General features: G+C 49.9%; 1 protein-coding gene across 11 annotated transcripts in view; it reads left to right on the top strand.

Moving 5' to 3' along the window:
• CAMTA1 (calmodulin binding transcription activator 1) overlaps positions 1-27288 on the top strand; it is a 305462-nt gene that overhangs the window by 83976 nt on the left and 194198 nt on the right. For all 11 annotated transcript variants that reach the window (XM_074893063.1, XM_074893065.1, XM_074893060.1 and 8 more), the window contains one exon: positions 26207-26342. In XM_074893063.1, the coding sequence (XP_074749164.1) occupies positions 26207-26342 (136 nt within the window). The remainder of the gene's footprint in view (positions 1-26206; positions 26343-27288) is intronic.

The following is a 27288-nucleotide window of genomic DNA, read 5'->3' as shown; positions in this document are numbered from 1 at the left end:
CGCCGCGGGATCCAGGACCATCAACCTCACCTGTGCGAGGTGCCGAAATTTGGGGTTTTCTGCTGGTGTTGCTGGAAACTCTGTTTACACGGTGTTTGGGGTTGCGTATGACCTATTTTTCCTTCATGAAAGGCAATGTGTGTGCTGTCAGCTCTTTCTGGCTTGGGATGCTGCTTGACATAATCCCTGCTAAATGTGGCACATCTCTCTTTACACTTTAAAGATTTCATGACTCTCAACACTTTCTTCTCACTGCTCTCAGTATTTCCTACTCTTTTCTTTTTTTTTTTCCCCTCTGAAGAGGATAAACAGTACGGAGATGGTTTTAAGAGGCATTGATTCATACAGATTTTTAGCCGCTGTGGTCCAGGGCTGTGAGATACCAATAATTAATTCCTTCAGCAGCTCACCCCATTTGTTTTAACGTGACCTAACAGCAGAATCGCTGGGAGCCATCGGGATGCCCTGGCCCAGATCAGTTGACGGTCTTCAAGAATTTCATGCAAACCCTTCCCATGACTGATCCAGCCTGGGCAGCGGGTGCGAGCGGGGGCTCCTGGACAGCAGGGGCTTGGAGAGTCAGGGAACCCTAGAAAACACGGAAACACCAGAGAAAGTGGTTCCCTGATAATGAAGTGATTCAGTTGTTCAGCAAACTACTGTCTGCCTTCGGTGAGGCTTGGTAAGCTTTTCCTGTCGATAGAGACAGCCCAGAAAAATACGTGGGGTTCATTTTTGGACAAAACTGACGTTCAGAGTTTGGGCAGGCTCTGACTGAGAAATATCCCACCGGGGGTGGGAGGATGCTGAGAGCTTCAGAGGCTGCTCAGTACAAGCGAGTCCCCCTGTGTCAACTGTGCTATCTGGGTTTAACGAGCTGTGAGCCACATGAGAGGAGCTGCCTTCATCCTGGTGGGAGCAGGTAAAAGCGTGCAAGGAGAGATTTTGGGTTGGGGCTCCTGATGGCTGGAACCAGACCTGCCAGACCATCCAGTAATTTCATGCATTTTATGCTTCAGCTCGAGGGGCACCGAGAAGGGTGGGGGGTTTAATGGCCCTTGTGGGCCGCTTTGGAGATGCCCTTTTCCACGCAAGGCGTGGAGGCTGCGGAAGGGCTGGGAAAACTTGTATTTGTCCATACTGTTTTGAACAGCAACAAAATTGAAGTCTTTGTCGCATTTTGAAGGCTTTGCAACTTAATTTATATTCTGGTATGGTAATGAAGAAGCATCTTTTGTCCAGGAGGTGAGATATGCAAAAATAACCTTTAAGTTGCTCATAATTAACCTTTAATGATATTCCTTCATTTTTTCCAATACATTCTCTGTGTCAAAAACAACGTACAGGAGGAGTGCCTGAGACTGCTTGTTGCATCTTAATGGCCTGCAAATACCAGCTGATTAAAAATAAACTATTTATTGGGAGTATTTATTGACAGAGTTTTTTCCCTCCAGCTAAGCTGGCACTGAAGTTGGGGTGCTGGGCTGGAGCCGGGCATCGTGGCTCTCCCCGTCCTTGGCCAGCGGAGCCACGGGTGCCCAGGGGCTGGTGGAGGGAGCGCGTTGTGTCCAGACGGGGACGGCATCATATTTGTGGCAAATAGCACGGTTCCAGTTGCACATCGGTGCGTTAGCAGGCGTGTGCTGGAAGTCTGGTGGTGGGAGGAGGATTTTTGGGCCCCGTGTGTGTGAGGAGCAGCCGGGAGCCGTGCATCACCAGGGACCTGCAGTCAGATTGGAAGAGTACAGATTGATTTGTGTAACAAACCACGTTTGTCAGAAGATGAGGAGCTGACTACAAAGGCTGATTTTTCTTAAATTATTATTTTTTGGTGCTGAATAACAGTGTTTGTAGGTAATGAGCAGCCTTTTATCTTGCTGTGGCAGGAGGGATGATTTGCTAACCTGGTAGCTGGCAGGTTACGTGCTGGTCGTGTGCACGCTGCGAGGCGTGTAGTCTCCTTTGAAGTCTCTAAAGGGGTTGTGGTCTTGCTGCATATTTACAGAAATGTGAAATTACTCCTTTTTTCCTCTCCCAGAAGATTCTGTCCCTTGCACTAAGATTTTCTGCTTTCATTTCTAGTGTTCCTAAACAGCAAAAGGCTTCTTCTCTCCTGCTGTGAGGTGCCACCTTCAGCCTCCCATTGTGCTTTCCTCTTTCTTCCTCTTCCCTCCGAGCTTTCTGAACAAGGCCTTTTGCGGTCGCAGTGAACTGGTGAGGGATGTTTGTCGCCGGTGGTGCACGTGGGTTTAATTAGGGCAATGCCTGACGAGCGCGGGGCCCCGCACACATCTCGGTGCTGTGGGAGGGATGCCCGTGCGAGGCTGCTGCTTGCTCCTGCCCACTCTCATTTCAGCTCAAAACTTGAGGCTCTTTCTCCAGTTCGTCTTCCCGACCCTTTGCTCACCCCTCTGTGAGCTGCTATAAATTCCTGAGGCTGATAAATCAGATTTGGTTTCCTGCAGTTCACCCTCCCCTTTTCTGAGGCATCGATTTCAGAGCCCCACAGTCCTTGCTGGGGTTCTGCGATCTCAACGTGATAACGAAGGTAACTTTGAGCGCCCTGCTCATCCTGTCACCATCAGGAACTGAGGGACTTACTTTTCCATTTCGCTGCTGCTGCTTTTCTGGGCTTCACCCACAGACAGCTACGCCCGCGGTGCTCCGTTTCCGTGTGGCGTTATGTGTTTTGCTGTAGGTACATGGCTGGTTTTCCAGGATCTGCACAGCCCCGTGCTTGCAGTTAGAGGAAAATCTTGTGGGAGATTCCTTGTGCATAATGTAGCAACGGGGAGCGCGGCTCCGGCTTCCCGAGCCTGGCTGCCTGCGCCGAGGCTGCGCTGAGAATTCCCCACTTCCCACCCGCGCGCTGCTCCACCCGCGGCGCCGAGAAACGCCGGAGCAGCGCCCGGACCTGCTGGGTCCCAGCGAGGGGGAGTCGGTGGTGAGCGCTAAATACAAAGGCTGGGACCACAGATACAGGGCAACAGTTTTTGTTGTTGGTTTTTTGGGTTTTTTTTCTTCCTCATCCTGAGAAACACAAATTTACAAAAATCTGGCAAAAATTCTGCTGGAGTTACACTTGGTTGGCGTTCTTGCTACGCGCACTGTAACAATACTTTAATATAATTACATTTGAAATTCCATGTAGAATCTGGTGGGTAGGCAGATGTACCGGTATGTTAAACTTTATGTCACTTAAAAATGGTTTTCAAGTACATCAGAGGGAGACCATCCAGCTGTAAAATTATCTGCTTTATGTCGCTGCATCGCAGCTTTTGGTCTTTTTGTTTTAATTAAAAATGTACCTTAAATCTCACGCCCTCAGACAATTTCCACCATGCCTTTTTGTTTGCTGTCATTTACTGACAGAATGCAAACCGACACAATTCTTCTGCCAGTTCTTGGTACAGTTTACGGGGCAGGGCAGCGGGAAGTCTGTTAATTAAGATAAACCCTTTCCTGTTTTCCTTAGCTGATTTGTGCTGGATTTCCTTCTGTTCGGCCACGCGGGGCCAGCCCGAGCTTGCAGCTCCCGTGTGGATTTCTGGGGCTGCTGGCAGTGTGCTCCTGAGAAAACCCCTTCCCCAGGCGGCCGGGAGCAGAACGAAGGGCCCTGCTGGAGTCTGCTGGAGCTGTTTGCTGGGCGCAGAAGTGTTTAACTTCCCACTCGTGACGCAGCTGCTCTACCTGCCGTTATTTTTCCCAGTGATCAGCGCGTGCAGCCCCGCAGAGCGCTCCTGGGCTGGGGCGGTGCAGCCCCAAGGGGTGTTTGCAGTAGGACAAGCAGCAAAAAGGGGTTTGGGGAGCTGCGGTGCAGCCGGCGCAGGGCGGGCTCATGTCGGGGCCTGTGTGGGGACAGGGGCCTGTGTGGGGACAGGGGCCTGTGTGGGGGCAGGGGCCTGTGTGGGGGCAGGGGCCTGTGTGGGGGCAGGGGCCTGTGTGGGGGCAGGGGCCTGTGTGGGGGCAGGGGCCTGTGTGGGGGCAGGGGCCTGTGTGGGGGCAGGGGCCTGTGTGGGGACAGGGGCCTGTGTGGGGACAGGGGCCTGTGTGGGGACAGGCTTTGCCGACAGGCGCAGAGGGTTGCTGGGGGCTGGAATCGGCGTCGTGTGCGTTTGTGCCACCAATAAACCTTAACGGCTCGGCCAGCGGCGGCCGCACTCCGTGGGCTTGGGGTGGAGATCTCCAGTGCCACGGAACAGGGGTCTGCGAAATCATTAACGGTGCCATTTCTGGAATTAAATAAAGGCGCCGTCCCGGGGTGTCCCACATGGTGATTCGCCAAGTTTTGCGATGTGATTTATGTTTGGCCGCAGGATTATTGTTTTCTATTGATTCTGAGAGAAATAAAGCAGCAGTAAAAGCCCATCACGAGCCTCCCGGTGGAACGTGAGAACTGGAATCTTTCCTGCCAGAAATCCTGTTGTCTCCTTGGTGGTGACTCTCAAACCGCCAGCCCAACCGCTCTCAAAGTGAGCATCACCTCGCGCTCCTCCTCCTCCTCTTTTCAGCATCGTCCAGCGAGGATGCGCCTGGCGCTGCTGCGACCACCTCGCTGGCCCCGACGCGGGGATGGGGGCTGAGGCATTCGATTGGGGTCTGGCGATGCCAAAGAGGCTTCCCAGGATCCTCCCTACACGTAGCTGCCAGAGGTGATCCCTCCTCACCCTCTCCTGCCTCACCTCTGTTGTGGTGTGAAATTAAAACTTCTCCCACAGTTCAGGAATTATTTTTAATTCGGAGAAAGGAAGTTTTACCTAAAAATGATTTCACTTACCTGGAAAACACTGTTTTTTCCCATCTTCTCCAGTGTGCTGTCATCCTGGGCATCTTGTTTGCTTGCTGCTCAGATGCCTGGCACTTTTACAAAGCGAACAGTAAAATCTATCGACTCTGGCAGAGCTGTCCTGCCTTCTCGCTGTGAAGCCAAAATGTGCCGGTATGTACCATCTGAATGGTTTTTCCTAGCCTAATTTAACAATGCCACGTGCGGCATGCAGTTGCCAAACAACGTGGCTGTATTTTTAAGACAATCAAGCAACGATAATTTCTTGAGCACTGGTCAAGATAGTGCTAGTGGCATCTCCTCCCGCAAGGGCAGGGAGCAGCTGGGTGCTGGAGCGCGCACCCAACCCAGTGTGCGGCCGCAGAGGGGCGTGTGTGGCTTCTTGGGAACAGAAATATGGAATTGGTGGAGGTGATGAATCCCACGTTCCTCCTCCGATGGAGCCGGGGATCGCTGGACCGTCACACCTGAGCCTTGAGGTGCTGCAGGCTGTTAACAGCCCTCTGCACAGATGCACCCCCACGTCAAGGCGCGCCTGCCGCAGGGTTTCAGCAGCGGGGAAGCGTTTGGGGAGAGGCACCAGAGCAGCCCCCGGGGGTCGGCTGGCACCGTCCGGCTCCGCTCCCGGCAGGCAGCAGCATCCCTGCCTGTGCTTCTGTGTGACTCCTGCTGCTGCTAGTGAGAGTGAATTGTGCCCATAGTATTACTTCTGTATTTATTTTATACATGTCAACGATGAACTAAATTAAGATAAATAAGGCTGTTCCCTCTCGTTGTTTAATTTACAAAATTTTAATGAGACTAATAACATCTGTACTTGTTCCATCTTCCGGCTGGCTGGAAGACAGTGAGTGGGTCTGACAGCTCTGCTCAGCTTGTCTTCCAATAACGTTTAAAAAAGGAGGGGTTTACAAATGTGGTATTAAGCCATTTGGTTTTGTCTGTGCTTCATCTTACACCAGTGCAGAAGTTGAGGGAGTGACGGAGGTGGCAGAAGAACGCCACCTTTGCCGGGGAACGGTGGTGTTTTAAGCGCTGTTGTAAAACAGAAGCGACGGGCGAACGTGTCGCTTTGAATCAAGCGCTGGAGACGGGCAGAGGGGGGAGTAAAGCCTCGGCTGTGGCGTCTTACCCGCAGCCTTCTCTTCCCATCCTCAGGGAGATGCTTGTCCAGGAAAGGGGAGCTGTGCCTCCCCGTGGTTTCCTGGAGAAACCAGGGGCCGGTGCCCGCCCTGCCCGCAGGGCTCCGCAGGTTACCGGCGCTTTCCTCTCCCTCCGTGGTCTGTGTGATGGTTTGTGGGTCTGAGGACCAAAGCGGCGCACGGAACGTCCCGGCGCCGTCGCTTCGGTGCCCTCTGGAAGGTGACCTTTCACTTCTCATCAGCTGAGCCTCTTGCGCAGCACAGGGGAGATCTTCGTGCTGGATAAGCAATTAGCTAAAATAAACTACTCAGAGGACAAATTCTGCAGGACTCTTGCTCTGTAACAAATGAGTTAATTGACTTTGGTATTTGTGGGATGTTCCCTCTATTTTATTTAAGTCTCTCTGGCTAAAAGGCTCTTCCTCTTGTGCTTTGCTGCTGCAGCGAGCAAACAGGAGCTGATTTACACGGTTACAAGTAAAGGAAGTGAAGTGATAATTAAGAGAATCTTTGTACATTGTCTTAAGACACAAAACTTCTTCTGTTAGTGTGTCCAGGAGCATCTGTTCGATTTATCTGGGGTGTCATCAGTTCTCTCTGCAGCCTCCCAAAGCTCGCTCACAGCAGCCTTGGCTAGGACCGAGCGTGGCAGCCAGGTGTGGGGCAGGGCCGTGGCCTGCAGCCTTCGCAGAGGCGTTGGAAGCACCGGGGCACGCCAAGGTGACAGTAACCCCAAATAGTTTTGAAAGGCTTTGTCTGCACCTTCTGAAACGGCAGGATGTGGTGGGAACACGTTACCTGGGGTTGTTCCACGGAGCTGCTGGAACGAGGATTACAATTCTCGGGGCCCTCGGGCCTACCGGTGACTCACAACAGGATCTGGCCGAGTTGCCGGGTTTCTGTACAGTAAGTAATTTAAAGCCTGGTACAAATCTTTGCTGTGTAACAGGATTTGTGAGCAGCTAAGAAAGGGTGAGACTGTTGGACCAGTTACCAAGAAAATGTTTTGTGTGTAAGGGGGGATTCGGTTCACTGAGCATCGTGTGTCCCAGCTGCTAACGTGGAGGTGAAACGCGGCTGAGAGTCAGGTTTTTTCACTGTCCTGCTGCTTATTTCTCCTTTGCAATATTTAGAGGGAAACTTAAAAGCCAGCAATGCTGCCATCGTGGAGGAGAGAGAAACTGCCGACTTCTTAGTCATAATTTCTCTGGCTGCTGACTTCTCCCTCTCTGGTTTACTGGTGCGTTTGTTCGTATCGGTGCCGCGGGATGCAAAGCTTTCGTCGAGCGCTCGACAAGTGCAGGGCAGATGCGACAGCTCCCAGACAGCCACCACCGAGACATCGCTTCTTCCCAGGCACCTGCCAAGACCTCTGCATTCGGATCGGTTTGTTCCTGCTGTAATCCACTCGGTGCTTGGAAACACAGAAGAGCTGCCTTCAGAACAGAAGTTGCCATCCTAAATGTTCCAAATTCAGTTATTGTAGGAACTTCTTGGGGGTCTGATTTGGGAAAAACCTCAGGGGGACAGTGTCCAGCACAGCATCCTCAGACATCAAGGGCACCCATAGAGTCTTGAGAGAAGCCTACGATTTGTGGCCTTGGGGGTTTCATTTGGGGTTGGATTTTTTTGAGAACATGGTGTATTTCTTATTTCTTACTTGCCCCGAGCTCTCCGGAGGCTGCCTCGCCCTTCCTCAGCCGTCGGCGTTCGTAGTGATGCCACGGTGCCGCAGCCTTTCCCTCTGGCTGGGCCTTTGGTTCCTCTTGTGTCCTGACCTTTCCCCATCACTGCCCCGACCTCGCTTCTGCTCCTGGGAGGGGACGCGCCTGCGACAAGCGACGCAGCTCCTGGGCGCCAGCTGCAGCCGCCCGGCCGTGCGTGGCGTGGGGACACCTCTGCCTGCTCAACGGCGTTCACAGTCCCCAACCACGTTAGGAGAGCTAACCGGCTCTAAATTGCTCAGCAAACGTTTTTTTGATAAATTGTGCCCTTTGATAACAGTGCCAGTGAATTGTTTTGCGCCTCGCTTTAAATTTAGGATATTAAAGATCCGGAGGATTTCATAATCACCGTTCTGCTTGCTTGCCTTGCCTCCTTCTCTCCCTCCAGGTTTACTCCCAGGCTTTTCTAAACGCTGCTCTGTTCATTTTCTTCTCTTCAGTCCTCCCTCTCATCTCCTTGACTCCTGAAATTTAAAAAAAGTCACTTCTAAAGCCTGCAGTGCTGTTGCACAGATCCCAGGTCTGAAGGGGCCGTTATATCTAATACAGCTTCCTTTGTCCAGCCCACCCGCCTCTGTCAAAGCCCCCGCTGTCGGATGGGGTTTCGTGGCTGGAGGCTGGTGGAGCGGGCTCGGTGCCAGGGCTGGTGTGGGTGCAGGCAGGGAGGGGACAGCAGTGCTGGGGACGTGCTGCGGGGTCACACCAGCGCTGGAGGACTCGCTCCCTGCCAGCTAAGCCAGTAACTGTTTTAAGCACTGGAAGAATTGTTGGTTCTAAAAACCTCCCAATGCACATATTATTGCCCTATTCTGTGTTTTGTAACTTAAAAGAAAGCACGTTGCGACCTCTGCCTGCTCCTCTGACCTGCAGTTCAGGGAAGTCTCCTCCAAGAGCGAGGGATGAAACTCGACAGTTATCTTGAGTCACTACTTGACCTGGCCGTCAGTTGCTTGAGCTTTGTGTGTGATCAGGCGCCCAGGAAAACCGTACTTATTCCTTGTGGTGCCTCGGGAATCGGGTAGGAGAGCTGTCAGCTGTTCGTCCCAGGACACAGGAGATGCAGGAGATGGACCTGGGGATGTACGTGGCACAGACTGGGATTTTGTCTGTCAGGCTTTCCTACCCTCACCCTCGTGGAGTTCTTTTTTAACTACTTTTTTAACTTTGTCGCTGTTGGGCTGAGATCCTCCAGCAGTTTACAGTGCCCGACTGGGCCGGTGGCCGCAGCCTGGCTGGGTCCCGGCAGAGCCGGGGCACGACTGGCTTTGCTGGGATCTGGGCTCCCCAGCGCCCTGCCCCTCTGATTTATTTTAATATTTTTTTCATAAATCCTCATGTTTGCCTCCTGCAAGAAGATTTTTGCAAAGAGAAGCACTCTGGAAGAGATTAAGGCCTGACCACCTCTTTTTTGTTGTTTTTTTTTTTTATTGTTGTTGTTCCCATGGGAGCTCCGTCGGGTTAGAGAAGTGGTTGTTGCTTTTGTTGTGCTGCTCTCGGTGCTGCTTCCCTGTTACGTTTCTGCTGAATGGCCTCGTGACATTCAAGCTAACAAGCAAATGGTGCATTTTAGATATTTTTTTTTAATCTATTTTTAATGATTAATCCTGCTTCCCACTGTTTAGGAGCCACTAATGGCAACATAGTCTTTTGACAGCTTCAAAAGAAGTCTCATCTGAAGTTAAAAAAGAAAAAACACAAAACAAAAACACAAAAAAACCCCAAAAACCAAAACAAACAAAAAATTTCACTTGCTCTCCGGACTTTCTGAACTAATACCAAGTTTACTTGAAGTAGTTTACTTGAGATGCTCCAGTAGCGTTTGAACAAGGGCCGCGTTCAGAAGCCAAGACAAGATCTTCTCTGGGGCATTGGGGCCCCGTTAAACAAGGCAGGATGCAGGATTATCGTCTCTGGCTTCCTTATTCCTTCTTCCCAAAAGTTTACGGAGGTGTCTGAGGCAAAGCTTAGCAGGAGAAGAGATGCTGACATTTTGGTAAGAAGGGTGTCCTGTTTCCCAGCTTTCCCGGTGTTTGTTCCGGGCGGTCGGGGGGCGGCTGGGCTCCCGTCTCGGCTGCACAATCAGCGTATCGCAGCCGCGGTAGGAGTTGGGTGAAGCCGAAGGTCGGTGACTTCACAGGCGCCGGAACCACGTTTGGTGACCGTAGGAGTGTTCAGCCAGAGCAGTTGATCAGAGCGCAGCCTGTTGTGGCTGTTGGGAGCGATGCTCAACGAGCGTCTGGAACTTTTCAATCTCTGCTGTGTTTGGAACGTAAAAACATGGACCTTTAATAGAAATACTTCATGTTCATGAGGGCGTGGGAGAAATTCCTGTATTGCACAGGCAACAGCCGTCAGAAGAGAGGGAAACCCCCCGGAGGGCAGTCAGTCACGCAGGCTCGGGGTTCGTGCAGTTTGCATCCGGGATTTCTGTGTTCGGGTCATTCGCTGTCCAGGACAGCGCTGGGAGCCCCAGGCGTTGCCTGGAGTTCAGCCTGGGCCAGTGTCCCAGGGTGTGGCCGGGGGATCACCGTGACAGTTGTGTCCTTAAACTCAGAGATTCTTCAAGTATTTAACACTGATCATCGTGGCAATTAAAACCCAACGAACCCAGCTGATGAGCAGGCATGGTCTCGCAGTTGTTAGTTCATGTGCTGGAGTGGGCACCTGTGGGAGGGGGGGTTTCTGCCCTTTGACATTAGTGCGCTCTCGGTAACGTATGCAAAAGATGAAATAAGTAGGGTGTTTTTCCCTTCAGATTATGTGGTTTATATGGAAGCCAATGTTTGATCTTAGTTTCTTGCTGATGTTAATCTTAGTTTGGTCAAGGTTTAGAAAGTGAAAGCCTTGGGCAGCGCTAGCACGGTTACAGCTTACACCTCGGTTACAAGAATTTGATTGAGTCTCTAAGCTCGGCGCATTAAGAGAGCAGATTTTAAACACGCTTGGGATTTGACAGTTGTGTCAGATAACAACTTGTGGGAGGCAGGTGAGAGGAAAACTGCGGCGTCCGTGGTTGGGTTAAAGCCGGCGTGGGAGCCCTGGGCGAGGCCGGGTTTCCTGGCACGGGCGGAGGGTGCTGTGCCGGCGATCCCGCGGGAGCTCCCAGGCGTCCGGCCGGGAAAGCTGCAGGTGCGGGGGGGTCCTGCTGCGCGGAGAGGGGCTGCACGCGGCTGCTTTGGGGGGGAGCTCGTCGTCGGGGGTGTTTTCAGCCTGTATTCTCAACTTGTGCTTCTCCTTTGATTGCAGACCTGAAATTTCATTACAGGAACATCTCCCTTTGATTCGCTAAAATAAATCTTGTTTTGGTTGTGAGCCTGGTGGTTGTAAGTGAACTGAGGGAAACATGAAACATCTGGATGGCTATTTAAGTTGGTAAAGATGACAAATCCCCGTAAACCCACATTTCCCTCGGAGTGCTGCAAACCCAGAGCGTTCAGGGCACGGCAGGAGCGGACGCGTGTGGGACCCCGGGACGGGCGGCCGCTCCCCCGGGCGGGTGCAGCCGAGTGCGGGCTCTGGGACAGCGTGGCCAGAGCCGGCAGCGTCCTCCCCACCGGCATCAGAGCGGGGGGCGTTTCCTTCCTAAAGCACGGCCGCTGTAAAGGGCTTCCTGAACTGCAGGGAAAAATCTAGTTATTATCGTAAACCCTGGAGTTCACCAGGTGGAAATGCCCCAGAAGGGCTTTGTATAAACCGCCGGGGACGAGTGTCCATCCCTGGAACGCCTCTGGATCGTCCGTCTCCATCTTCGGGCACAGTTACACAGATGGTGAAAATAACGGGCGGGGGGACACATCGCTGCAAAGCTGAAATGATAGCAAATACCTCAGCTGCAAAGACACCAAAGAACCCCCACCGAGTGGTAAAATGTCTGCGCTTTAAGGGAAAATACTGTGGATTATAATAATTCAGTTTAAGAAAGTACTTGAGAGGATTGTTCTGGTGTGGTTTTTTTCCGAGTCAATAGCCAGAATGAAATTGTAATTACATTTTTTAATTATTTCCAGAAATCTTGTGTATTTAAACATATACAAGACTCTACTTTTTTTTTTTTTTTTTTTTTTTTTAAATTTGGGTTTTTTTAGTGCTTTTATAAACAAACAGAAAAGGTCCTTTCTTAGCAGCGTTTCTCGTGCCAGCGTGTAGGGAGCAGTCACTGCCTGACTCTTCTGTGTCAACCTGGGCTCAAAAAATAACAGAGGAAAGAGCAGAACAGGAGGGTTTTCATCAGAGCACACTGGGCAAACATTTACCCTTCGATGCCCAGGGCACTGCGTCGGGCTTGGAGACACCAAGTGCAGCTTTATGGGGGGGTGCAACGTGAGCTTTAAAAGAGTGATTCATGCTAACTTAGATGGTTCAAATTAGGGCATCAGAGAAAAAGGATTTTCTGCTATCAGAAGTTAGTTCAGGCTAAATTAATCTGAAAATGTGTAATTTCATCTCAACTAAAAATACTGTAATGTAATTAAATGTGAAAGTAGGATGAGCTGAGAGGGTATAAGAAAAGATAAGCATCGAAATAAGACAATAATTGAGTTTGTATTGTAAACACATTCCTGTAGGAATTCGGGACTTTTTAAGCTGCTTCATTATAAATTTTAAGTCAAGAGTGCTTAACAGCTTTGGCATGTTTTGGAGAAGTGGTTGACTATATTTGTTTGTGTTCTTTGTTTGCAGGATTTTTATATTTGGGTTTAATTCTCTCTTATCTACTTGTTTATTAATATAAAGTTTGAAGGCGAATAAGGCTTAAAATTGGAAAATGTGTGTTTCCACGTGAAACTGGTTGTGTCGTGGATTCATGTGAGCTTCTCATCTAATTTTTCTAATAATTGGATCTTTAATACGTAAATCGATAGATCAGTATCGTTAAAATACTCGAGGTGTTATTCTGAGGGCGTCATGTTAAGTATCGGGGGGAAGAAGTGAAGTCTCTGTTTTCTGTGCACAAGTCATTTGCTCAGTTCTTCAAGCCGGCGGCGTAGGAAGGGGTCAGGGTCAGGTCGCATCGTGGCATCCTCCCGTTGGGGTGGTCCTGAGCCCCGCGGGGAGGAGAGGATGAGTGGTATGTTCAATCATCGTTTGAAGAAAATTGTGGAACGCTGATTTGAACACTTTCAGCCCCAAACCAGGGTGTTTGAGGACCGCTACAGTTAGCAGATTGAGATTCATTTTCCTGGTGCTGGCATCTGTGTCTTTGCACAGCGAGTGTTGGACGAGGGATGGAGAAAATCGACGCTGTCTTGCTCTTGGCTGGGTCCAGAAACCAAACAGTGTGGGGAGGGGAGATGCTTAGGAAGCCGCCCTGCGTCTCGTTGTAGTGATAATGGCTAATTTAATGCCTCTTTTGCGATATCGCACAATCTGCTCGGTACTGGTACATTATGTTATGGCACGCTCTCGGGTTTTTGCACAGGTTTGCAGGAAAAATGCAAAAATGTTTCCTTTCCATTTGCTAAAAATACTTTACCCTTAATTCTGAAAAATTACTTTGCAGATCTTCATATTTCACAGACCATAACTAGATTACTACCTTTTACTGGAATACTTTGTGTTAATGAAGACCGATTGGGATTACATAATAGATTTCCTCTAAAGAAGGCATTATGTGGTTATTTTTTACTGTCTGGCATTCTAGTTAATTGCCTTGTCATCATTAATTGATGGGACTAAATTGATATAAATAAATAGATTATATTCCTGAGGTTAATTTGAAAGAGAGGAGGGGCTTAAAACAGGTTGCTGCGGGGTGTTTGAGCATGTGCCTCGAATGCGGCATGCGATGAGCGACCGCCGAAGAGAGCTCGTGCGCCGAAGGTCACATCACGCTCAGTCAACGTCACCGCTCATCAGTCCGCTTGGAAGGTGGGTGCAGCTGAGCTCTGCCCCCCCGGGGAGGAGGGGTAGTACTTGCTTTTTCCCAGACGAGCCAGGGTAGCTGGCATTGCTCCATCGTCTTAAAACTAGCCTCCACTGTTGGCCCAGCTCGGGCCTGAGCTGCAGCCCTGCAGACAGCCCTGCACACAGCCAGCCCCACCAGCCCGGCGTGTTTGGCAGGTTGAGTGCCTCCGGTTTCCAGGTTAATCCAGATTTATGTATGTGATTGCTATTAATCAGCAATCAGCCGAGTCTGTGGGTAAATCGACGTTTTTTACTTTAGATTCCTCTCGCAGCCCCTCCCGCAGTGCCCTGCTCGCTCCGGCCGGGCTGGCGGGGGGACGCCTGCACCTGGGCTGGAGCCTGATGCCCCGCAAACCCCCGGGGCCCAGCAGGGGCTTCCTCCGCCTCCCTCGCGCATCCCTCAGAGTGCGCCAAGGGGAAGGTGATGAAGCCCCGACCCCTCCATGGTGCCGGGAAGAGGCGGCGTGCCGGGGCAAAACCATGGGGGAGGAGAGCAAACAAACGGTTCCGTATCGGCGTGACATGCTTACAACGTCCTTCCTGAAGTCCCCACCGGCCTCACCTGGACGTTGGCTGTAGGGATCAGTCCTCACTCTGCGCTGGAGCAAAGTTTGGGAGTTTACTGGCTCCCATCGGAGCGTCGCTGCCTCTTCCAGCCCCGGCTCCCCCGGCCCCTTGGCCCGTCTCGGTGCTGCTGCACATCCCAGGTCTCTCCAGGTGCCCAGAGGACGTTGAGGGATGCTGTCGCTGTTCTGCCAGCCGTTTCGCTGGCTGCAGTGTTGGAAGTTCATCAACTGTCAAACAGCAATTCCGTTTTGAAGTGGTTCTCAACTAAAATTTATAATTAACGAGTTATTATTCAATTTTCAAATATTTACAGATTTTTGTAGTGTCTCAAGTCATGAGCCATACTCTGCACTGCGAGCAGAGGGAGAACCAGAAACCTTTTTCCTTCCTCTTGGCGCTTTCTGAACGTGGCACAGCGCTCCTCTCTTCTCCTGTCCCCTCTGTGACTTTCCCCATCCCCGGCGAACCCTGCACGCTCCGATGGCATCCTGGCAAATTCCCCTGGTACGTGGTATTTTGGACAAAACCAAGGGGCAGCTCCACTTGGTTGGGGAAAACCTTGTTAGCCTTGAGCCAGCGGTCGCAGTGAGCGGGGAAGCCGCACTGGAAGTCAGTTCACTAAATAAACAGAATTGTTCTTCCCTTTGCTCCCTCCCCCATAAGGACGCGGCAGCATCGGCACGTGCGTGTGTCACCGCTGAGCTGGGGAGCCACCTCGCTTTAAAGCTGACACCTGCCTTCGGTAGAGCTGTGACTAAAATAACGCCTGCAGGATGAGGCCGTCTCAAAAGAAGTTTTTTAAAAGTTAATTGGAGCCCCAGGTCCCTGTCGTAAGGGCCCGTTTCCATGAGAGAGCAACTGATACCGCAGGACGCGGGCGGGTTTGGGAGCCCTTCAGGTGTATGTGAACACCCAGGTCGAACGGGGGCTCTCCTCGCTGCGCTAGCAGATACTGGGATGATTAATCTGAAAATAGTTTAAAGCATTCATGAGTTGAAAGAACTAATTCCCAATAAATCAAACTGCATCCCTGTGGGAGTAAAGAAGAGAAATAAATGAGGGCTAAAGAAATTGATAAAAATCCTTGAGCAATAAAGAGACGAACACCCGTTCTTTTAAAATTATATTTAAATGAACAAAGTTGATTTAACTGTCTTTTTTCATGCCTTGTACTAAGATTTAGGTCTATAGCATGTCATTATATCAAGAAATAATTTGCCAAAAGACTTTTTAGCATTTCGTGTGCATTCCACTTAATGACAATTTTAATATTCTAGCTTTGGTCCTATATCGTTATGAGGCGGTTTCAATTGCTTGGCATACTGAGGAGTTCATAAAGATTGTTTCTAATTTCTTTTTCAGATCTGGTATAGAGTTCAGAACTGTCAACACATGAATTATCATGTTATACAGTAAAAATGTTGGGAATGCTATTGTTAGCTGCTTGAAGTGAATCTATAGCTTTGGGACAGCGCAGTTTCCAGAAGGATGTTCCTGGTTAGCGAGTCTCCGGACGAGGGGCTAAACCAAGTCCTGGCTTACTCCACTGCTGGACAGAGAAGGGCTCGTCTGTCTGGTGGTGGTAGGAGAACGCACGTGCAGGTTATAGCTGGCTTCCCGGGCTCGGCAGAAAATACCGGGCATGGTCTGACCTATAAGTGTATTAAAGTGATGCTTCAGACTAGTTTACATTCTCTTGGTGATCAGAGCGCGTGAGCAGCTCTTAGCCACTGGCTTACGGACTATTTCCCTTACAGATTAATTTGTGATAAGCGCAGCTCCAAATGTGGCTTTCCTCCTCGAGGACCTCGGTGGGGTTTTGTCATGTGTTTCCTTACTCTCCTCTGCCCCCAAAGTAAGAAGAGTTGGGTTTAGCTTTTCTTTTTCCCTTTGTCAAATAACTCTTTCTTGCTGCGTTATCCCAGGAGTAGAGGGACGGGGGTAGCTGCCCCAGGCAGGGCCTGGCAGCATCCGAATTTACCCGGGGTTTGTTCGGGGCCAAGGGCTCCCTTTGGAATCCCAACCCCCTGAAGCTCAGGGACGTTCTTCCCCGACATCGGGGGGTTTGAATGAGGTTGCTCTGCTGAAGAACTGGTTTGGAGGGTGTAGGCCCGTGCTCCCAAATCAGTATGTCATATATATTTATACCAGTAAAGTACATGAAGCTATCCGGTGTGCCAGAGTGATTTAAAATAACGCGTAACCCATGAACTCCCTGGAGATTCCTCTGACCTTGGTAATGAGGCATTTCTTCAGCAGATGTTTGTTTTCTTTTTGTAGCTATGCTTATGGTCTTGAGATACAGATATCCGAGTCGAGAAGCAGACCTGATAAATGGAGGCGTAGGAGGGAGTCAGGGCAACCCGGGGTGCTTTGTGGCTTTGCCGGTGCGAGGTCTGGCAGTGGAGCTGCTGTTCTTTTCCATTTCCATCCTTTGGAAGGTTTTTAATGTTCAGTATTTAGGTGGCTCAAAATCATAATGGCTCACAGAAATGAGTTCCGGCAAAACACCCTCACTCTGACTCCGAGTTTGGCTGTTGGTGCTTCCCCCAGAGCTCAGTTTCTAACTGTGATGTGCCCAAACGTGTGAACGGGGGGAGGACGACACCCAGATGATGCTGTGGAGGGAGACGCAGCGAGGAGGACTCCAGAAACCAAGGCAGGGACGGGGGGCAGATGGTCATCTCTTGTGTCAAAAGCATTGATGGTACAGATACGTCTTTTTTTCTCTGATTTTTTTGATTGTCTCTAAAAATAAGAGAGTTGTTAATGGTTGAATTAACCAGGCTGAGTAACCATGGTATGCAAAGGTGCTGGATGAATCTTCTGTGGAGTTCACTCTTTGGCAACAAAACACGACACCATTGAGTGTAAAAGGCAGCAGAGTAAATGTTTACTGAGAAGTCAAATCCTATTATTAGTTGTATTACTATTATTAGTGCTGTTATCACTGTTCCCTATTTTCTGGTTGTGTCAAGAACAAGTACAGAGAGCACAAACATCAGGCTTTTCCAGCTCATTCATAAAAATAGGTCTTAGCACAGGAAAAGTGGCACCGGTCGGAGTTGTTGAACGGAGGCGCCTGCCCCGTCACTGCCCCGTCACCCCCCGTCTCTGCAGCCTGCCGAGGGCTTTGGCGGGGGCGCCGGGAGGGGTCGGCTGTGCCAAAGCCGCCGTGCTTTGCACCTGGCTGCGCTGTGCCACGGTTGTCGCTGTTGGGAGGTTGGTTTAGGACAGACTTTGGTCCTGCCTAAGTTAGCAGAGCCCCGGACGTTACCTGGATTAATCTCTATGGAATGTTCCGTGCAGATGTATCTGGAGGATGCGTTTTTGCGGCACTGATGTCCCAATCGCTCCTTAAATTGCCCCAAGGACCATTTCAGGGTAAGACTTGTCAGCGAGCATCCCGGGATGCACCAAAAAACCACCCAGCGCTTCTCTAGTGCTTTGTAGCTTCTGTTTCAGTGCTCAACATTTATCCTGAAAGCCAACTTCATACTGGCACACACTTGTGCAGTCCTGTTTGTTGGAGCCATAGGTAATTACTCCCATACTTAATGAATAGCATTACTTTTATTGATGAACACGGAGGCTACATGCTGGAAAGAGGAGGTAAGGATTAAGTTTTATGGCCTACTGCTGCTATGAAAAGGAGCATCTAGACACCAATTAACGTCCCCTTGATGGGATTAGCCATTGCGTTAACTACAACTCTGGACAAAACTGCTAGGTCTGTTATTTTAGACTTTAACTTCTTAAATATTGTAGATACAAAATAAATTCACTTTCATCTTAAATGCAAGTAACAGTCACAAAAAAAATTCAGTGTATTTACATTTTCTTGTGATTTATATCTCTTCCTACACAGATAAGAAGGCTTCTTCTGAAGTCTTTATTTCATCTCTGCAGAGTTCAAAGATCAGGTAAATTTGAAACATGTCACCTGGAATTCCTTCAGTTGCCACACTAATAATCTCAATTTTAAGGGAGGACAATGGGGACTTTAAAGGCAGTGGCCTCTCCCTGCAAGGTGACACGTTGCTGAGTCCTCAGCAGACACCGTGAAGCCTGAACGTCTGTATTAAGTTCTTGGGAGGGGTTTTTCTTTGTTTTGTGGTCCCGTGAGAAAGGCTGGATGTACCCTGGGATTTCTTTTCTTCCAGGGTGAGTGTGCGTTGCCTGAGGGTGAAAGCCCAGCGGTTGTTTGGGAGGTGAGGGGAAAAATGTGTATAAAACCAATTCCTGTGTGACCTGCCAGTGATACAGCTGTGATGGACAAGTTCCCCGAAGCTGAAAACCTTTGTCTGTGTAAATACTATTTTAAGACTCTGTAGGGAAGAGAGCTCTAGGCACCCGTCACGGTGTCCTTCGGCTCCGTCACTGGGGTGGTGCGGTGCCACGTTGCCCTCTGACAGGGCCGTCACGGTCACCTTTGGGTGGCTCCTTCCTTAATGCCGACCAGCGAATCTCCGTGACCTCCTAAACCGACTCCGAGTGTCTGGTGTCAGCTTGGCCGCGGGCCGGCTCGCTCTGGAGCGCGGGGCTGAGACAGCCGGGCTGTGGCTGCTCCAGATTCCTCATGCAGTTTTCCATTTGGGCTTTAATCTTCTGATAAGCCGTTGGTACAGTGGAGGGGAAATGTCAAGGTAAATGAAGACTTAGAGAGCAGCATTTCTCAGGGGAGAAATAACTTCTGTCATCGGATTTTTTTTCTTCTGTAGAAACAAGAAATAAGAGATGAGGTATTTCTGAAATCTTGATGTCAGTCAGGAGCAATCCCAACCGACAGTCCCCGTGCATCCCTCCCTGCCCTGCGAGCGGGAGCTGCAACACTGCACACGTGCAGAAGAACCCCAAAGGAGAGGGTTTCTTGAAATCCATCACCTGGAACGTTCGACAGCCTCAGATGGAGCAGAGCTCTGCAGGAGAGCGCCGTGCCTGCCCTGGGCTGCTGCGTGCGAGGCGTTGGCTCGGACGGGAGGTGCCTGGGAGCTCACTCCTGGCGCTTCTCCCCATTCCCGACGGCAGCCAGCGCTTCGGCGTGGGATCTCGCTCCTGAGGCTGCGCACTCCGTCCCGCTTTGGACACATGGGCGGGGCGGGGGGGTGTCGTGGCGATGGGTCTCTGCTGCCAGATGAGGCCCAGAAGAGACTGACGCCGTCAGGTACAGCCGGGAACCGACCGAACGTGATTTCCAGCGAAGCGAGTCAGTGACATCAACTGAATAGATGATGCTTTTAAGCAAATTGTCCGAGTATCAGATGAGGGCATTACGGGCCTGCGTCAATCTTTTCAGATGTTATTATGTACGCTCTGTGTTATTTTAAAGTGCCCCATGTTGGCCACACACAATTTTTCTTGGTGTGTTCAAAGGGGTATGTGATTTCCCATGAGCATCGCATTCTCGGTCCTCTCTCTTCAGTTTAACTAACTTTTGAGAAGAATGTTTTGAGGCATGATTTTTTCCAGGATTTGCAGAATATTTTTTACAATGGTAACCCATCCCGGAGCCACCTTCCCGTTCCACCTTGCCCCGTGCTTGCATTGCAGCTGTTGTCTTGGTGGAGCTGTAACCACGTGCGTCGTCCTTGGAGCCCACCAGTGGGCTTTGACCCATCTCTGCTTCGTGAGCTTCCTACTTCTCCGCTGAGGCGTGGGATAAGGGAGGGCTGCCTCGACTTTCTTCTGGAATGGGATTCTTCATTACAAACATCTTGATAGGATTTTGCTTCCCTGTCAGTAATACCAGACAATGCGCAACAAGAGGAGGGTGTGTGTTTTGCAAGTTTGGAGGCTAAAAATTAGAAATATCTTGTCGTGTGTAATAGCACCAGCTCCTGACAGTGTCATGTTGTGTGACATGTCACGACTTGCGTATCGTTTTACCCCAAATCTGGGAAGCTTTTCCAGACATGCTTGGCAGGAGAACAATCGCACTCCTCTTTTAGGAACTAACACAAAAGCCTTGAAGAACGCAGCCGCGGCTCCTGCCGTAGCGCTCGTGTGGATCAGCCGGGGTGCAGCTACGGGCGAGTCAGCGTGTGGGACCCCGACGTCACCGCTCAGTCCCGCTGTGCTCCGGGGAGCAAACGCCGTGCAAGCGCTTCCGTGGCTTTGGGTTCCAGCAAGACGGCTCCTGGGAGAAGGGCGTCCTCGTGCTTGTCACTGGCTTGTTTTACGCCTGTGGGAGGAGTTGTGGTTCCTGGGGTGGGGGCGAATTCAAGGACTTTGTGCTCTTTGTGTTCACTGGAAAACAAGGGCAATGATTTGTTACACGGCTCCATCTCTCTTTCCAGGGCTTCCTCCAAGACTCCAGCTTTTCCCAGCCAGTTTCTGCATCAGTAGGTTGCTCCTTTGGGAGAGTGGAAGTTAATTTCTCATTATTATCATGCAGAGATTCAGAAGATGGAAGATAGTTCCCTTTTGCTGTCCCTTGACTCCATGATAACTTCATAGCCAGAGAAAATAAAGCTAACAGCTACGCAGGATAAAAAATAGTATAATCAAGGTTGTTAGCAGGAGCCGTTTCTCAGCGTGGTGTGTGGCAGGGGTGGAAGGGAGGCGTGGGGGAGTTCATCACCTGCGGGCTGGGGGCAGCTGCTGCTGCTTGTGCACCAGTACGGTTTGGGAGGTGTCTGGTGAGTGGTGCCCTTCTGCTTTATCACTTCAGGGCTTTAGCTGCCACCACCCCCTGGCTGCGGCACATCTGCCTGACCCACGGGTCAGGCTCAGCCCGGAGAGGTGTGGCCAGCTCGGCCGAGGCACCTTTCCCCCGGGCCCGGGGCTCGTCTCGCTGCCGTGACGCGCTCTGCAAGCGCTTCCAGCGCAGGTGGCAAGCTCTGAGGCTGCTGATGCCTCTGGCTTTGGCAGGGCCACCGTCAGCAGCTTCACACCCAGTTTTGTGATTTTATTGTGAAGAACTGAGCTGCTTTAAATATCTGCCTTGGCAGGGAATTGAAGTAAATGTAAGATGATAAAATAAAATACTGGTTCTAGAACCATGGACCTTCTTGAGGAAGGCTTCTAGCTGGTCTTATTCTGTTGTCCTGAAAAAAGAGTCGCTTTTGGCTTTGCAGTATTTACAATTCCCTTTCGGCAACCCGAGCTCCCTAGGCAGTAAAACATAGTTTTCATTAAATGATACATCTGACATTTACCAAATCTTGATGCGACAATTTAGAGGGAGCTAGTTGCATTGAACAGCCTTATTAATATTGCGGTAACGTCATTAGGGGAACATCTCGGTCGTTTAGGCCGAACACTTTAATTTATGAGCCCAATGGAGAGGCAGCATCGGTTGACCAAAATACCCTAATCTTAACTGTTTTCTGTTTGCTCCCTCCTTGCATCTGGTTCATGTTCATAAGATGAGTTAGTTTAGATTCTTATTATTCAAGTAAGAGACTTTATATAAAAGAAACAAAACCCCCTCAGAATGGGACTTGGAGCTAGAGGTGGGTACACGCAGATGACTGGGGTGCCAAATCCAAAATGACATTTCAGGAAAATCTTCCTGGAAACCCCCGGTGTTTCCTGCTGGTGCAGCGCTCTGTTACCGCCTCTCCCCGTGTTACTGAGAGAAGCTCCAGTTTACCTGGTAGCCTGGCCCAGTCCTGAGCTGGAGGGGAGCATCCTCAGGAGCCCCGGGTAGCCCCAAGCAACCAGCAGGTCCCGAGAGCCGTCAGCCACAGGTTATGATTGTTCGCTTCGAAAGTAAGTCCAAAAATGGAATTTAGCATCTCCTTCCTGGCTGTAACAGGAACAATTTGGGCAAAAGTAGCTCTTACGCTGTTGTGGCAATTTATGTGAGAGCTGTGGTGGTGAATAATGGGGAGAGGGAGGGAAGCATCTCAAATCTCATCAATACTTAAGACAAAAGGCTTTCTGCTCTGCAATTACTCTTCCTGTCCTTTCCCCTCCTTCCCCCAGGCCACAAGCAAGAAACCTAAATAGAGATCAGGCAGCTTTTAAATGCCACAGGCTCATAAAAGAGAGGAAATTCAGAGCTGTGACTTCGCTGCGTGCTATTTGGGTCTGTAAGCAAGTAGATCATCCTGCAAGCTCCACACAGTGGGACCAGAAATAATTGCACCGTCTCTGCCGGGAGCCCAGCTGCCCTTGTCCGGGGCTCGGGCCTTCGCTGCTGCGTGGCTCCGGGGATTGGGACGGGCGGCGTGTCGGGGTGCTGGCCCGCAGGCAGGGCCCCGCCGCCGCCCCCGGCCTGACGGGGATTTTGGGGGCAGGTTTGTGAGTTTGAGGACAGGCTGCGCATCTCTGCTGACGGAGCAGCAGCCGCGGTGGCCGTTGGAGGGTTTGCTCGTCGGAGTTCCCAGCCGAAGCTGTGACTTACTGTGTGTGAGGCAAAGAGCTCGTCTCCTCCGCTGCAGGGGGACACGTTTTAGGGTTGCTCCACTCACCTGTTCCCAGTCCCTTTCCTTTTGTTTGCTGCCTTTTTTTGTAAGAGCAACAAACCCTTTCTGGTCTCATTGCAAACAAATTTATTCTGAGTGGAGGGGGAAATGCTATTGACCTTTCCACGTTATCCTGGGGATCGGCTGGCGCGAGCCAGCGGCGTAGCCTGGTGCTGATGTTGAGCAAGAACAGGTGAGGCGACCGGCTGTGAGACTGCGCTGCCATTTCACGGCCGCGGGGCTGGGTTTTGTCACACACGAGGCAAAACTGGCCTGTGGCCGTCCCCGCCGGGGAGGGCTGAGGGAGACTGACCCCCCCCAGCAGCCCCAGCACCTCGCGCTGTGAGCACTGACAGGCTTCTCAGTGGGCTTAGATCACTCTACCTTGCTTGTTGTCAGCTGTACTGTAATATTAAAATACTATTTTATTATTTTCCATTTAGTCCTGCGTTAATGCAAAGAGCACTGTGTAGCTGCGAAGTAGTAGCTAATCAAATCAAGTAAATTGCTGTTAATGTTCCAGCACTTGTTGTTATTGCCGTGGTTCCAGGTGGGGTTTAACACAGGAGGACGGTTGCTTTCCGTGTCTGGTGACGCGCAGGCGAACCGGCCTCACCTCGACTGCCGGCATCCTAAACCCCCGCAGGGAGCCGCAGCCCCAGGGCGGCCCACGCGCAGGCGTCGGGGTTTCATCCCCCTCTCCTGCAAAGGTACAAACAAAACCCCCAAATTCAGGTTGAGCAGTGAAACCTCCAGAGGAGAGCTGGGTTGGAGTTGCACCCGTCACGCGTCCTGGGAATCCCTCGGACTCACCTGCCGAGTCTTCCTGCAACCATCAATTTGCTGCGCTCAGCCGTGTTTGTGTGCCGGGGAGATAAGCACGGGGGATCCTCCCTCTCTGTTCCTTCTTACTGCGGGTGAAATATAATAGCAATGTCTATCAGGTTAAAATTGCTTCTCATTTTATGGAGATATCTTTAAAAAACAGTCGATTTCTATGAGCCTTAAAGCAACTCGATACACTCTTATCAAAATCGACAGCTGCTCCAGAGATCCTTAAGAGATTTTGTTTCATTGTGCTTTATTTTGTATAAATCTCGTTAAGTGTTTTCCAGTGACCTCCTCCCGTGTTCTTTTTTCACCGCAGAAATAAACCAACAAAAACCCGATTCCAGCCTTGCAGAGCTCGGCTCTCGGTCCCTTCACCCGCGCGCTCTTGTGGCACCAAATCTGAGAAAAACAGTATTTTGCTCACGTCAGAAAACTTTCAGGTCCTTCAGGCGTATGTTTTGTGACAGCCGTGCGTGCCAGTGCCGAGGCACCGGGCAGGGGATCGGTTCCTGCGCCGCCTTTTCAGTGCTCGCCCTGAACGTGCAGGGAGCTCGTCGTAACCCATCGGGCACGGCTCTGTGACGGCGACAAGGGGACACCTTTGATGGTCTGAGCTGACATGTGCAGTGACTGGAGGTTTATAGAATAAACACCGAAACAAGACATGTAATATCTCCACTGAATTAATCGCGCACAATCTACGGCGCTGTCAAGCAGCCGCCGTGGTTGCGCTGACACCCGAGTGTTTATTTTCAGGGGAAGCCTGGGAGCGGAGAGGAGGAGCCTCGCCGAGCCCTTGGGTCTGGCTGCCGGGAGACGGGTGGCAGGAGGAGGTGCAGTGCGGGGAACGGAGCTCGGGTTTCTGGTCACAGGGAATAAATATTTGTGTATGAGGGGGGGAAACAAAAGAAATCTGTAATTTCTGTTTAGTAAAAAAATGTGCTAATACCTAGATGAAAGATCGTTTCGGTCTTGCAAATGTATGTGGAAGTAGAAAGGCTGTTTTTATCCTAAAAGAGACTTTGTGCAGTTCCCGCCCACATTCGCTGAGGTTGTGATGCCCGTGGGTGTTCTGGAGGGCAAACGCTGAGCGTAGGTCAGGCAGGACATCCTTCTGTGTGGGCCTGAAGGTGCGTGCAGAGCCGAGGGAGGAGGATGGATTTTGGGTGGCAGATGCCGCGGTTGCCCATGGTGTTTGTTTTGAGGGAGGAAGGGCCTTGCATCGGTTGGGAATTTCAGCTGGCCAGTGGTGGTAGAAAACCACTGTGAGCTTGTTTTCCTCAGTAGTAGGGTGCCTTTATGCACTTAATGGAGCATTGGGATGAGCTACTCTATAATTAACAGCTTTTACTGCCCTATTCTTATATGATAAATATGGGTGAAGGCGACTGTCTTCAAATGGAGTACTTGGTTAGAGAAAAACGAGGAGAGGGTACCTGCAGAAGCTTGTTCTTGTGCTTTTTTCATGGTGTCATGCTGTTTGAGACACAGAAGCAGGAGGGAAGAAGGATGCTTTTCCAGCTGGGCCAGGCACTGGTTTGTGCACTTCTGGCACAGCTCTGAAGTCACAAGCCAATGTTGCATGAACACAAACCGCTTAATTTGGCTTGTTTACCGAGAACTTCCTTGTGTCAGCTGGGCATGGAAATATTTGGTGGTTTTTTAGCAGTTCTAGGTATTTCTCTGCTCCATCTGAACACACCTGGCTGCTACCGTCCAAAAAGTCGAGGGGTGCGAGGAGGGAGGTGAAGTGCGGCCTGGATGGGGAGGGGAGACCCTCTCACCCTCCTGAAAGGCTTCGTTCTGTTAATTGGGTTTGATTATACAAGTTCAGGTGCTTCACTTTATCAAAAGGCTCCAGCCAAAGCCTTCCTGTGAAAGTTGTTTATTGCTCCTGCTGCTAATGTCATTGTTTTTCTTTCTGTTGGTGGTGTCCTAAAGCCAAATTACTGTGACTAATGCACCACTGTAAATGTCTGCAGCAGCTACAGCACTGCTGCCTGCGTGGGATGCGGGCTGTCTCTGCAGTGATGTGGTGGGGCTGCTTTTATTTTTTTCTTTTTTAGCATTACAGCAGAAATGCCCCTTTTGTGTATTGGCTTAGCAGATGGCAAAACATTTCTGTGAAATATCGTCATACACCAAAAAGATGTTGACTCCTGTCTGTTGGGCAAGCGTCAATGTGCCTGTATTGATATTCTGAAGCATCGACGGGGTTTCTAGGCGGAAAATGTTTTCATGCGTCTTTGAAGTCAAGGAGGTGCTCAGAAGAGGGGAAGTTACTCCATGTCTAACACTGATCTAAGCAGGAACAGCGAAACCAATGTATAAGCTAATGCTTTTTTCTTCCGTTCTTTTTTGCTTGTTTATTGCCTTTTTAAGCCAACATCCATATTCTGGTGCTGCATTAGAGGTGGCTGTTATCTAATCCTGCTGATGCATTAAAAAGAGAGAGATTGTCTATAATAAAATAATAACAATCCTTTTTTCCCCTTAACCTTTCTTTCCTTCTAATTTCCAGCGTGTAGCCAAGCCCAATCATAATATATTCTGTGAAAAAGCTCCCTATTTATGATAAGATTTCTATTTTTTTTTCTTTTTTTAACCCTCTCAGTGGCACACTTACTTCATTAGGTACAAGATTCTCAAGTAAAAATTTGCAGATTGTAAAACACCGGTTAATCCAGTTAACAGCAACAAAAGGTGAAAATTTATATTATGCCAAACACAGAATATTGCTTTTCTGTAGAGACTTTTGCTGGTCTGTAGCACATTGCTTCATAAACTCTCTTAGGGTGGGTTTTCTTCTTCGTGTAATCCAAAACTGTTTCTTGTTTTCAGACCGCAGAATGGTTCTATGATCCTGTACAATAGGAAGAAGGTGAAATACAGGAAAGATGGATATTGCTGGAAAAAAAGGAAAGATGGGAAAACCACCCGAGAGGATCACATGAAACTGAAAGTCCAAGGAGTGGAGGTAGGAGGACGGAGGGGTGGCGCGTGCGGTGGTGGGCGGGCCGGGAGGCAACAGCTCCGCGGGATACGTTCAGCGTGGAGTTGTCTACACGTTCAGAAAAATGGTTATATTTGCTGAGCTCCAGATTTTCCCCTGGCCCCCAAAGATATGTGTGTGTTCTTTATTACAATTTTGAGCAAAATTTGAACATAGCTTCACCGTGTGGTTGTGTTACTGCTCTCTGGTTGTCACGATGTCGTACAGCTGCAGTGTCGGAGAAAGACTCTGCAGCGTCGTCGCGCCGAGCACCTTCTGGTACAATACGTGGTTTTTGTAACAGGTACTTCACGAGGGCGACCAGGCATCTCCAGGGGGGTTGTTAAGCATTTTTTTTTACTGTGTAAGCTTTGTACATATATGATTTAATTCTCACAAAATACCAGCTAGTTTTTGGTAGCAATTGCCATACTTCTCTGTATGCTTGTTAAGTGTTGGTCTTACAGTGTGCAGAAGTAGAATTTCTGTTGAATTCAGACCAGAATCGGACTCTGCTTCAAGGCATGTTTTGAAGGAGACCGTTGCTCCACTGACAGTATTCAGAGAAATTCAGAAGGGTGATTGCACCTGACACGGTATTTCTGGAATAAGCCTGTTTGTTCTAAAACATGTTGTTGTTGTTTGACACAACTGTTCTTTCTTAAACTCCGTCTGAGTGAGGAAAGAACCGTTTGATGGCTCCGATTGCTTCTGATGTTAAAGGTCTGCACGGATGTGGATAAGAAGTAGATTTATTTAACTTTTTCTTTCGTATTTTATTAAATGGGAGTTATATTTTCTGATAGCAGAAGTCCAACTGCAGAGCTTTGCCTAACTCAGTTCCTATTCCCTGCGTTTGATACTGAACTTGGGGCCAAAATGGTAAAAGGGTATTAAAATGTGTAACTGTAGCATTTAGCTGTGTCATGAA

The sequence above is a fragment of the Strix uralensis genome, chromosome 23 (genome assembly GCF_047716275.1).
Source record: "Strix uralensis isolate ZFMK-TIS-50842 chromosome 23, bStrUra1, whole genome shotgun sequence".
Taxonomy (NCBI): domain Eukaryota; kingdom Metazoa; phylum Chordata; class Aves; order Strigiformes; family Strigidae; genus Strix; species Strix uralensis.
This window is presented reverse-complemented; position numbering and strand designations above follow the sequence as displayed.